Genomic DNA, 12,071 nt, shown 5'->3' on the forward strand with positions numbered 1-12,071 from the left:
AAATGATCTCCACCATAAGGCTACTTAACATCCATCACCACATGTAGCTACTAATTTTTTTTCTTGTAATGAGAACTTTTAACTACTCTCTTAGCAACTTTTGAATAAACAATACAGTATTACTAACTATAGGCACCATTCTTTACATTACTTCACCAGAACTTACTTACTTTATAACTGGTAGTTTGTACCCTTTGACCCCCTTCACCAATTTCACTTGCCCTCACCCCCTGCCTCTGGCATCCACCAATCTGTTCTCTAATCTATGAGATCAGGAGTTTATTTTGTTTTGCTTTGTTTTAGTTCCACATAAAAATAAGATCATACAGTATTTGTCTTTCTCTGTCTGACATATTTCATCTAGCATAATGCCCTCGAGGTCCATCCATGTCACTGCAAATAGCAAGATTTCCTTCTCTTGAGAAAAATTTTAAAAGCAATATAAAGAACCAAAAATTAAAATTTAATATTAAACTAACATTATTGAGCATTTACTATATACCAAAGTGTTTGTTCACATTCAGAGCCTCCCTTAGTCTTCACAAATCTATAAGTACATATTACTCTCAATTGAACTCAATTCCTCCATTTGAAGAGAAGAAAGAGAAAGAAATGGAAGTTCTTAGAGGTGAAATGACTTGCCTGAAATCACACGGTAAGGTGTCAAGTGGGCAGTAACATTTGATGCTGTTTCAGCCCACTACGCCTGTCACCTACATGAAAAACAGCAGCACATACGGCATTTACCCGATCTCCTTACAGTGAGATGCTGAGTGCCATGAGCTGTGAGCTGTGATGTGGCTGAACGCATGTGCTTGCACTCCAGCCATCACAAACGCACAGCTCAGATTTTATCTGGACCTGGGTCCCTCATAGGAAAGAGTGAGAAGATGTGACAGGAAAAGATGGTTTCTCGTCCATATCTTCCCCCCAGCCTTTCCATGAAGAGAGAAGCGGGCAGCAAAGAGTTGTCCCAGCCAGACCAAAGCCCAGCAGGATCACTCCCGCATGAAGACCACAGAGAATCCTGCTGAGCAGGAGGGATGCTCTCTCATACACCGACCATGACTTTCCTTCCTATAAAGGCAGAAAGAGTTAGAGAAGCAAGCTGGTGGCAGACTTGGATCCTGCTTCAAGAAAGGATTCCCTGCCCCGCTGTGGAGTGTGCAGTTAGGTGACAGCCTCCTGTTGGCTTCCTAAGAGACAGAAACCTGAGCTTCCCAGGGAGGCACCTGCCAATAACTGAGCAAGAAGGTGGTTGAGGAGCCCGGCCCTTCCCGCTCTGTGCGGGGCTGCTCTACTGCCGTCTCTACTGCAGAGCTCCCTGTCGGGCTGGCAGAGCCTCAGTCGGATCTGCACTGTCTGATGCTCCCCCTGCCCAATGCTGCTTCCTCCCCCTTTTCTTTCACAGATGTTACTCAGTATCTGCATCCCAGAGAACTCAACCTGTGAAAAGGGTCCTCTAGCCTGATCTATGTACTGACATAAGATTTTTTTTTAATTGAAGTATAGTTACTTTACAATGTTGTGTTAGTTTCTGGTGTACAGCAAAGTGATTCATTTCATATATATATATATATACATATATATATATGTATATATATATATATATATATATATATGCTTTCATGTTCTTTTCCATTATGGTTTATTACAGGATATTGAATATAGTTCCATGTGCTATACAGTAGGACCTTGTTGTTTATCTGTTTTATATATAGTAGTTTGTATCTGCTAATCCCAACCTCCTAATTTATCCCTCCCCCTCCTTCCCCTTCAGTAACCCTAAGTTTGTTTTCTATGTCTGTGAGTCTATTTCTGTTTGTAAATAAGTTCATTTGTATATTTGAGATTCCACATATAAGTGATATCATATGATATTTGTCTTTCTCTGTCTGACTTACTTCACTTAGTACGATAATCTCTAGGTCTATCCATGTTGTTGCAAATGGCATTATTTCGTTCTTTTTATGGCTGAATAGTATTCCATTATAAATATGTATACCACATCTTCTTTATCCATTCATCTGTTGATGGACATTTAGGTTGCTTCCATGTCTTGGCTATTGCAAATGGTGCTGCCATGAACATTAGGGTGCATGCATGACATAAGATATATTTAAGATCTGAAAATAAACTGGCCCTCCAAAAGAACAAGTGCTCACACTAGCCTGAGGGAAGAGGATGGAGTGCTGAAGAATAGCCAGATGAAGTGGACTTGGTGTCCCATCCTGAGATGAGGGAGACCATGGTCCCCTATCAGGTCTAAAGCTGGAAGGTATGGTAACCCTAGTATAAGCAGTAGCAGAGGGCTGGGAAGAAGAGACAGTGCTCAGAAGGAAGTGCCCCAGATGGGAAACAGGTTGGGTTTGGAGTCACATAAACCTGGTTCTCAATCCAGAGTCCACCACTTACTGCCAGGTGAACCACAAACAAGTTAATGAACTTCCCTGTGCCCCAGTTTCCCCCTCTATAAAACTGCTCCAAGATGTCTAGGGGATTAAAGGAGAAGATGAGCAGCACAGATCCTGGCACACATTACGTGCTTCCTTCTTTTCTAGAATCAGTCCAGGAGGGAGACAAGAGGACTAATGTGAGGACGAAAGCCAGATTGCCTGAGTTCAAACAGGGATATAAGTTGGCCTTGAAAATCACATGTGCAACCCATTGAAAGGCAAAACTGCTATTCCCAGCCACTTGTGCAGTGCGTCAATTTTTTTCCTGGAGGTGGGAGAGGTTTCAATGAGGTATCCATACTCTTACTCAATCTCCATTTGATCAACGGCATTTACCAGTGAGAAAACTCAGCAGGACACTGGCTGTAAGCTTTAGACAGGGAAAAGATTTTTCTCTGTTGAAAACTTACTAGCCAACTTCCAATTTCTGGTGCAGGTTGTAAGAAGCCTGGAAATTGTCATTCCATCCTAACAAGTAAAAAGCTGTACAAACTGAAAAATCAACAACTCTTCTTAGTTCCACACAAGAGGTGAGGTCAGAGGGCAAACTATTGCACCAAAAATTGGAGAGACAGACAGGTGAATACAGAGAATCACAACTTGCCAGAAAAACCCAGAAGCAGAAACCTCCACAAGAACTAGTACCGGACAGGAAAGCATAAACTGTAACTAGCAAATTGCTGGAGGCTCAGCATGGACAAATCTGAGAGTTAAAAATTCTAGGGGGACCCAGTCATGGGCAGGGGCCTCGCACATTTGTGAGTTTTACTTGCAGGAGCTCCACCAGATTCTCACAATAAAAATCAGAGAAAAGTACCCCCATGCTCCTGGAAAGAGGAATAGAAAAGTAACCATTTTAAAAAACACCACAGCACTCTGTTCCTCTTAAAAAGGCCTGCCCTCCGGAGAAACCAGTTAACCAGAGCCTAATTTGGGGGGCTTTATCAGAGCCTAACTCACGTGAGGATAGAAAAATACCCAATTGCTCTAGCTTCTGGCATAGGGAAAGAGAAATACACCACTGCAGGCCATGCTGCCTCATCTTGTTTGGTTTAAATGGGGAAAGAACTGAGAAGCACCTGTGAAGTCCATAGCCCAGGGGCATAGGCTCACTAAAATACTGTGACCTAATCATGGGACTATAGAATGATTCCTCTCCCCTGACATCTTATACCACACTAACGGCCTATTTACCCTAGTTCCTTTTACCCAGTACATCATGTCCAGATTTCAACAGAAAGTTGCAAGGCATAGTAAAAGGCAAAAAACACAGTTTGAAGAGACAGAGCCAGACCTAGATATGGCAGGGATGCTGGAATTATCAGACCAGAAATTTTAAAAACTATGATTCATATGCTAAGGGCTCTAATGGGTAAAATAGACAGCATGCAAGAACAGACAGACAATGTAAGCAGAGATGGAAATTCTAAGAAAGAACCAAAAAGAAATGCCAGAGATCAAAAATACTATAACAGAAAAAAAGAATGCCTTTGATGGGCTCCTTAGTGGACAGGACATGGCAGAGGAATGAATTTCTGAGCTTGAGGACATGTCAATAGAGACCTCCAAAACTGAAAAGCAAAGAGAAAAGGACCAAAAAATAAAACAGAATGTCCAAGGGCTGTGGGACAACTATAAAAGGTATAACACATGTGGAATAGGAATACCAGAAGGAGAGGAAAGAAAGAAATGGAAGAAATATTTGAAGCAATAATGACTGATAACGTCCCCAAATTCATGTCAGACACCAAACCACAGATACAGGAAGCTCAGAAAACACCAAGCAGTATAAGTGAAAAGAAAAGAAAAAACACTTAGGCACAGCATATTCAAACTCCAGAAAATCATACAAAAATTCCTGAAACAATCTGGAGGGGGAAAAAAAACCCCAAAAACCTAACCTATTAGGAACGAAGATAAGAATTACATCCTAAATCTCCTCAGAAACCACACAAACAAGAAGAGAGTAGAGTGAAATATTTAAAGTGTTGAGAAAACAAACACCAACCTAGAATTCTGTACCCTGCAAAATTATCTTTCAAAAGTGAAGGATAAATGAAGATGTCTCAGATAAAAATTGAGGGAATTTGTTGCCAGCAGAAACGCCTTGCAAGAAATTTATAAAGAAGTTCTTCAGAGAGAAAGAAAATGATATAGGTCAGAAACTTGGATCTACTTAATGAAAAAGAGGAACACTGGAGAAGGAATAAGGGAAGGTAAAAGAAAAACTTTTATTTTTCTTATTCTTAAAATATTTTTTTTTAATTTTTTTTATTTTTGGCTGCATTGGGTCTTCGTTGCTGCGTGCGGGCTTTCTCTAGTTGTGGTGAGCAGGGGCCACCCTTAATTGTGGTGCATAGGCTTCTCACTGAGGTGGCTTCTCTTGTTGCGGAGCATGAGCTCTAGGCGCACAGGCTTCAGTAGTTGTGGCACACGGGCTCAGTAGTTGTGGCTCGCGGGCTCTAGAGCTCAGGCTCAGTAGTTGTGGCGCACGGGCTTAGTTGCTCCGTGGCATGTGGGATCTTCCCGGAACAGGGCTTGAACCCGTGTCCCCTGCATTGGCAGGCAGATTCTTAACCACTGCGCCACCAGGGAAGTCCCAATTTTTCTTATTCTTAATTGATCTAACAAATAACAGTTTGTTCAAAATAACAGCAACAATGTATTTGATACTGTATACATATATACGCTTATGTATGCTTATGAATAAGTGAAATGAATCACAGCAATGACACAATGGACAGGACAGAGGAATTAGTAGTATTTTATTACAAGGTACTTGCACTACCCATGAAGCACTACGTACAGTATTACAGTCAGCCCTCTAAATCCGTGGGTTCTGCATCTGTGGATTCAACCAAGCGCAGATCAAAATATTCAGAAAAAAAAATTCCAGAAAGTGCCAAAAAGCAAAACTTGAATTTGTTGCACACCAGCAACTATTTACATAACATTTACATTATATTTACGACTATTTACATAGCGTTTACATTGTATTAGGTATTATAAGCAATCTAGAGATAATTTAAAGTATATGAGAGGATGTGAATAATTTATATGCCAACACCATGCCATTTTATATAAAAGACTTGGGCATCCATGGATTTTGGTACCTGTGGGGGTCCTGGAACATATTCCCCTGTGGATACCTAGGGACCACTGTATTTGAAAGTAGACTTGGATTACTTGTAAATGTATACTGCAAACTCTAGGGCAACCACTAAAAAAATGTAAAAAAAAGTATAATATGCTAAGGAAGGGGAAAATATAGAATCATATAAAATGCTCAGTTAAAACCACAAAAGGCAGAAAAAAAGTGGAAGACAAAATAGGAACACAGAACAAGGGCAACAAATATGGTAAATATTAATCCAACTATATCAATAATCACTTTAAATGTCAGTGGTGTAAATAGGCCAATTAAGACACAGATTGTCAAAGTGGATCAAGAAACAAGATCCAATTATACGTTGTCGATAAGAAACCCACTTTAAATATAAACACACATGTAGATTAAAATAAAAGGATGAAGAAAGATTTAACATACTCATGCTAAGCAAAAGAAAGTGGAAGTTGCAATATTCATTCCTGACAGACCAGACTTCACAGCAAGAAAAGTTATCAGGGATAAAGAATGGCATTATGTAATGATAAAGGAGTCAATTTTTCAAGAAGACATAACAGTCCTTAATGAGTATGCAGCAAACAACAGAGCATTAAAATACATGAGGCAAAAAGTGATAGAACTACAAGGAGAATAGATGAATCCACTATTATAGCTGGAGACATTAACACCCCCTAATGGAAATGTGCAGATCCAGCAGGCAAAAAGTCAGTAAGGATGTTGTGGAACTCAACAACACCATCAATCAACTGGATATAATGGACATCTATGAACTACTTCATCCAACGGTAGCAGAATATACATTCTTCTCAAGCTCACATGGAACATTCACCAAGACAGACCACATACTGGGCCATAAAACACACCTTAACAAATTTAAAAGTATAGAAATCATACAATGTCTGCTCTCAGATCACAACGGAATTAAACCAGAAATCAATAACAGAAAGACAGTTGTAAAATCCCCAAATACTTGGAGATTAAACAACACACTTCTATATAACACCTGGGACCAAAGAACAAATCTCAAAGAGAAATTTTTAAATATTTTGAACAAAATGAAAATGAAAACACAACCTATCAAAATTTGTGGGATGCAGTGAAAGCAGTGCTTAAAGGGAAATTTATAGGATTGAACGCATACATTAGTAAAGAAGAACGATCAAAAATCAATAAACTAAGCTTCCACCTTACGAAGCTAGAAAAAGAAGAGCAAATTCATTCCAAACTAAACAGAAGAAAAAATTAAAAATTAGAGCAGAAATCAGAGAAATTGGAAACAGAAAACCATTAGAGAAAATCCACAAACCAAAAGTTGGTTCTTTGAAAAGATCAATAAAATCCATAAGCCTCTAGCCAGGTTAATTAAAATTTAGTAGCCCCTGGGATGGGACCCAGATGTTTGCCTCATATTGCCAATCAATGAGCAACTACTCATGCCAGACAGTTAGACAAAAACACTAACATCATTTCCATTCTTTCATCCATTCGATCAATTAAGGAAAAAAAAAAACACTTACTACTGATGAGCATCTACTATGTGCTGGACACTGTTTTAAAGGTTTGGGATATACCAGTGAACAATAAACACATTAAGTAAACACAATAAGTAAACTGTATAGTATATTGGAAGCCGTTAAGTGGAGCATAATGTAGAGCAGGTTAAGGAGAGGATTAAGAGTTAATGAGTGGGCTTCCCCGGTGGCGCAGTGGTTGAGAATCTGCCTGCCAGTGCAGGGGACACGGGTTCGAGCCCTGGTCTGGGAAGATCCCACATGCCGCGGAGCAACTAGGCCCGTGAGCCACAACTACTGAGCCTGCGCGTCTGGAGCCTGTGCTCCGCAACAAGAGAGGCCGCGACAGTGAGAGGCCCGCGCACCGCGATGAAGAGTGGCCCCCTCTTGCCGCAACTAGAGAAAGCCCTCGCACAGAAACGAAGACCCAACATAGCCAAAAATAAAATAAAAATATAAATAAAAATTAAAAAAAAAAGTTAATGAGTATTTCTTATTTTGTTATTAATGTTTGTATATATATATACACTATATATTGTGTGTATATATATAGTATATAGTGTATATATAAGGCAAATACTTTTACTTTCTTCCCTCTTTTATCCCCTTATTATCTAACATAAGATGTTAAGAGTTAAGTTTACATCACACTGTTTAAGTTACAGGATATCAAGGCGTGGAGATCTCACCCGAGGACTTTGCATCCTCTTCTGGGGAAAGGGTTGGTATGTTTTGGTAATATGCAACATAACTGGATCATGTTAGGTGGACGTATGACTTTGTTTTTATCTTTATTTGGAGATTAAGTATGGTTTAAGGAAATGTATACGGGTGCCAAACTGACAAGGATTAAACTGTAATGGTTAGTTTCATGTGTCAACTTGGCTAGGCCATGGTACCCAGTTGTTCAATCAAACACTAAGTGCTTCTGCGAAGGTATTCTGTAGATGTGATTAACATCTACAATCAGCTGACTTGCAGGAAGGGAGATTATACTCCATAATCTGGGTGGTCCTCATCTAATCAGTTGAAAGGCTTTAAGAGCAAAACTGAGGTTTCCCTGAGAAGAAATTCCATCTGGGACTTCAGCACCAGCTCCTCCCAAGAGTTTCCAGTTGGCCAAGCTGCCCCACGAATTCTGGACTTCCCCAGTCCCCACGACCACCTCCTTACAATCAATCTCTTAACATACAAATATCCTACCGGTTCTTGTATCTCTGACAGAGGTAGCCACATAGAGAAAATGACATCTGAGCAAAGACTTGCAGCTGGTGAAGGAGTAGAACACAAAAGTCTGGGGGAAGAGCAAGCCTGGTGTATAAGAGGAACAGCAAGGAATGTGGCTGGATAAGAGTGAGCAAGGTGGAGAGCAGTAGGAGAGGAGGGAACATCATTAACCAAAAGAAGCAGCGGGGACAGAGAAAGTGCAGGCTGTGAGCTGAAGGGCCTCCTTTATTATTCTTTCTATCACAAGATGAGCCCACATCATGACAAAAACGATGCTGCCATCATCCAAGTATCTCACCTTCTCTAACACGACACAAATGAATGCCCCCATTCCCACTGCTGGCAGAAGCTTTTGGCTGCTATAAGGACATCTTCTGTAGTCAACCCATTCAACATTCGGTGCACATATGCAGAGCACCCACTGTCAGCTGCACCGTGCTGGGAGTTTCTCCCGCAGGGATATGAAAGCCAAGAGGCAGGTCAGAAAGTGCCCTGTCATCTCAGCACAGATCAGGAACTGACTGGCCACCACCAGGCAGAGAGACAGCTAACGCTGTCATCTTTGGGTAAGATGGAAATTTGCTACATGGAAAGTATAATGCTCTTAATTGGTCCTACCCTGGTCTAGTTGGAAAAAAAAAAAAAAAGGCCAGGCACCACCAAAGGGAGATAACAGTGATTTGGATGCAGGACCACCAAAGACAGATAATAATAATTTGGGTGCATTAAGCCTGATCAAACATCTTGTCCAGGATTCCCAGCCTCTCACTTGTGCCAGCAAAAGGGAGAATACCACCACCATGAGTTTTCCTTACTACAAAGGTTATGGAAACAACAATAATTTTAAGTATATTTATTAACCTGGAAAGATGTTCATAACTTTATAAAATGAAGAAAAGGCAATACAACCCACCTTAAATATACACATTGATTCTTAGATACATCTCAACTTCATTAATGCAAAAAAATGTATTTCTTAGGCTTTAAGAATAGAATATTTCTTAAATGCAAAAAAGAGTTAAGACATGTCCACAAAAATTATAACAATGTTATCTGGTTAGTGGGATTCTAGGTGATTTTTATTTTCTTCCTCTTTGTTTCCTGTATCTTCTTTTCCTATAATAGCATGTATTGCTCAAGTAACAAAATTGTTTATGATTTTTAAGTAAAACCCCCTTCATGTATATAGCACTTCTAGCTCCTTCCCTACTCCTTCAAAAGAGTCAGCTGAGAACTGTAATCTCAACCAATTTTGAATGGAGTTGTTTGCAGTTCCTTTTACATATGTGAGAGTACACAACTAACAGGAGTTAGATCACTTACCCAAAGTCACACATGGTGGTGTATAGCCCAGCCAAGACAAGAGTCTGGGGTCCTGAAGGTCCCTTCCAAGCCATCACACTCACTGTGGACCATTTTCTCAGCCCAGGGACCCCATGGAAGTGAGGGTTAAGCTGAGCTAAACCCTTGCCCTTACCTCGGCCAGGCGGGAGTGCTTGTGGACGTTCTCGCCTTTTTGCACGCTGGGAGCCAGCTGCTGTAGGACACCCCTGCTGCTTGTCAGTGCTCTGGTCAGCCGAGCAAACTTCCCCCAGCCTGGAGCATGTGGAAGACAGAAGAGACAGGTTCAACCAGGTCCTGAAGGTGCTCGGACATTCATACCACGAGTTACCCTGTCAGAAGCAGACACCCACCCTCCATGTCCTCCTGCACATCCACAAGTCACTCGGCCATCCTCGCAATCAAGATTCGCTGATCAAAAAAGCACCTAGACTTGCTCAAATCTGTGCAGTGATGCACTTTTCCCTTGTACTTTCACTTGACCCTAATCATAGCTTGGTGAAGCAGGTACGGCAGGTCTTAGCACTGTTTTACAACTAGGGAAATCGAGGCACAGAGTGCCTAGGCAGCTAAGAGTCTAGAACCCAGATCTCCCCACTCTGGCCCAAGGCTTTTCTGCCAGATAACACCAGGCAATCAAGATGTTTCCCTGACTTTATGGCTCAGGCTGTTCCCAAGCCCCCTGTCGTCTGATCCTAGCAGAGACTAAGCTGGTTCTGGGTTTTAAATGGCTAGACAAGCTAGTCAAATGGCCGTTCCATGTACTACCTTCTCCAAAGCCAGGGGAATAAGAAATGATTTAAATCCGTGGGCAGGTGGGGAAACAATACTAGTCAATTTTAGTCTGCTCTAGGATGGGGGAAGGACAGCTGATGGCAGGTAGGTCCCCTTAAAACTAGAAACGCAAAGAGCCGACTACTGAACTTAGAGTAAAGAAATCTGGATACAAATCCCATCTCTGCCTCCGGCCTGCTTGAGGTCACCAACAAACTGTTTAAATTATGTGGGCCTCAATGATCTCATCTGTAAAGTGGAAATTAAAATATTCTATCTACATGCCTTAAATGTAGGATGCATTTTCCTGGTAAAACAAAGTGGCTAAGTTTAGTGGGCTAAAACAAAGACTGTCTTGAGGCCTCCTTGGCCCTCTGGACTAGTTCCTTTTACAAGAAAAGTAAAACACTGGTCTTTTTCTAATCCAGACCACTCTATACTCCAAAATCTAAGATGTACCAGTGATCTTTACTAAGATTTTAATATGTTTGAGGAATCGTTTAAAGGTCCCCAAAGACAACCGTCCATTCCAATATCCAACAAGCCATCTGCATCAAGGTTATGACCATGGCAATTGCCTCATGAGACCCCTGAAAGTCTGTAGGGGTTCTCAAAACCAAGCTTGGGGCAAGGGAGCTCCAAAGACCTGGATGTGAGGTACAGCAAATAAACAGAGCATGCAACTATTTTTACATGACAGCTAACAGCAAGACTAGGCAATTTGATTTTTTGTCCTTTAGAGTTTAGAAGTAGCCAGCGCCTTGCAGCAGAAATCTCATTTACCAAATTTTACCCTGGAGCACATTTATAAGACGGACTCAGAATCCACAGGACAATGAGGTCAAGCAGAATGATGGCCCTTTTTTTGCACAACCTTTAAGAATCAAGATCTGTATAAATTTTGTCAGCGTAACAAGAATAGCAAATCAAGTTCCTTTTTATCTCATTCCAGAAGTTCTGGGCTTTAATAAAAGATAGCGGCATTTTCATCCATCCCGATGCCATTAAGCAGAGATATGGGTCACCTTGAAAAGAGGCTCACGGTGGTCGGGCTGCGGGGACTCCCACTGATGTTGACAGGAGGGGACAGCCCAGACTCTCCAGGGGTATTTGACATCTTCCCCAAATGGGCCATTCATGAAAGTGTTCACTGGAATTTGCTTGTGTGAACCGTGGACTAGAATTTTTTAAAGTCTCTTTCAGAGTCAGGCTCTCCTTCAGCTGAAAACAAAGCTGGAATTGAATTCTGCAAAGTTTTTCAAGAGGAGCAGAAAGTATATTTTTCAACTGGTGAGAAAACAGTTGCGCACTCAAATATCAGCAAGGGCTCTGAAACACCACCCCCCCTCCATTCAATCCTACGCGTCCACCACCACCACAACCTACACTCTGGTACCAATGATAAGAGGGAGCTAGCAGGGCAGATATCCCAGACCCTGCTTGGTAGGGCTCAGGGCCCTGGTCCATCAGATGACATGGCACAAAAAATGAAAAGAAAGATCCCTGGACTTCAGGGCACTTCCCCAGGCCCAGGCTAGCCCCTCACTCTAGGCCTGATTCTCTTTTCAAGAATGTGGCTCTTAAAAGAGTTGGCTCTCAGGTGGCTGAGTGAAGGGCACAGGAAGGTGAGTAGGT

The 12,071-nt window shown here is 41.4% G+C and overlaps 1 protein-coding gene across 2 annotated transcripts in view; it reads right to left on the minus strand.

The window, feature by feature from the left end:
• The window catches only part of KCNH1 (potassium voltage-gated channel subfamily H member 1), a 422,730-nt gene that overhangs the window by 352,916 nt on the left and 57,743 nt on the right, over positions 1 to 12,071 (minus strand). For both annotated transcript variants that reach the window (XM_061185560.1, XM_061185559.1), the window contains exon 5: positions 9,799 to 9,917. In XM_061185560.1, the coding sequence (XP_061041543.1) occupies positions 9,799 to 9,917 (119 nt within the window). The remainder of the gene's footprint in view (positions 1 to 9,798; positions 9,918 to 12,071) is intronic.

This window comes from Eubalaena glacialis, chromosome 3, assembly GCF_028564815.1.
Source record: "Eubalaena glacialis isolate mEubGla1 chromosome 3, mEubGla1.1.hap2.+ XY, whole genome shotgun sequence".
Lineage (NCBI taxonomy): Eukaryota > Metazoa > Chordata > Mammalia > Artiodactyla > Balaenidae > Eubalaena > Eubalaena glacialis.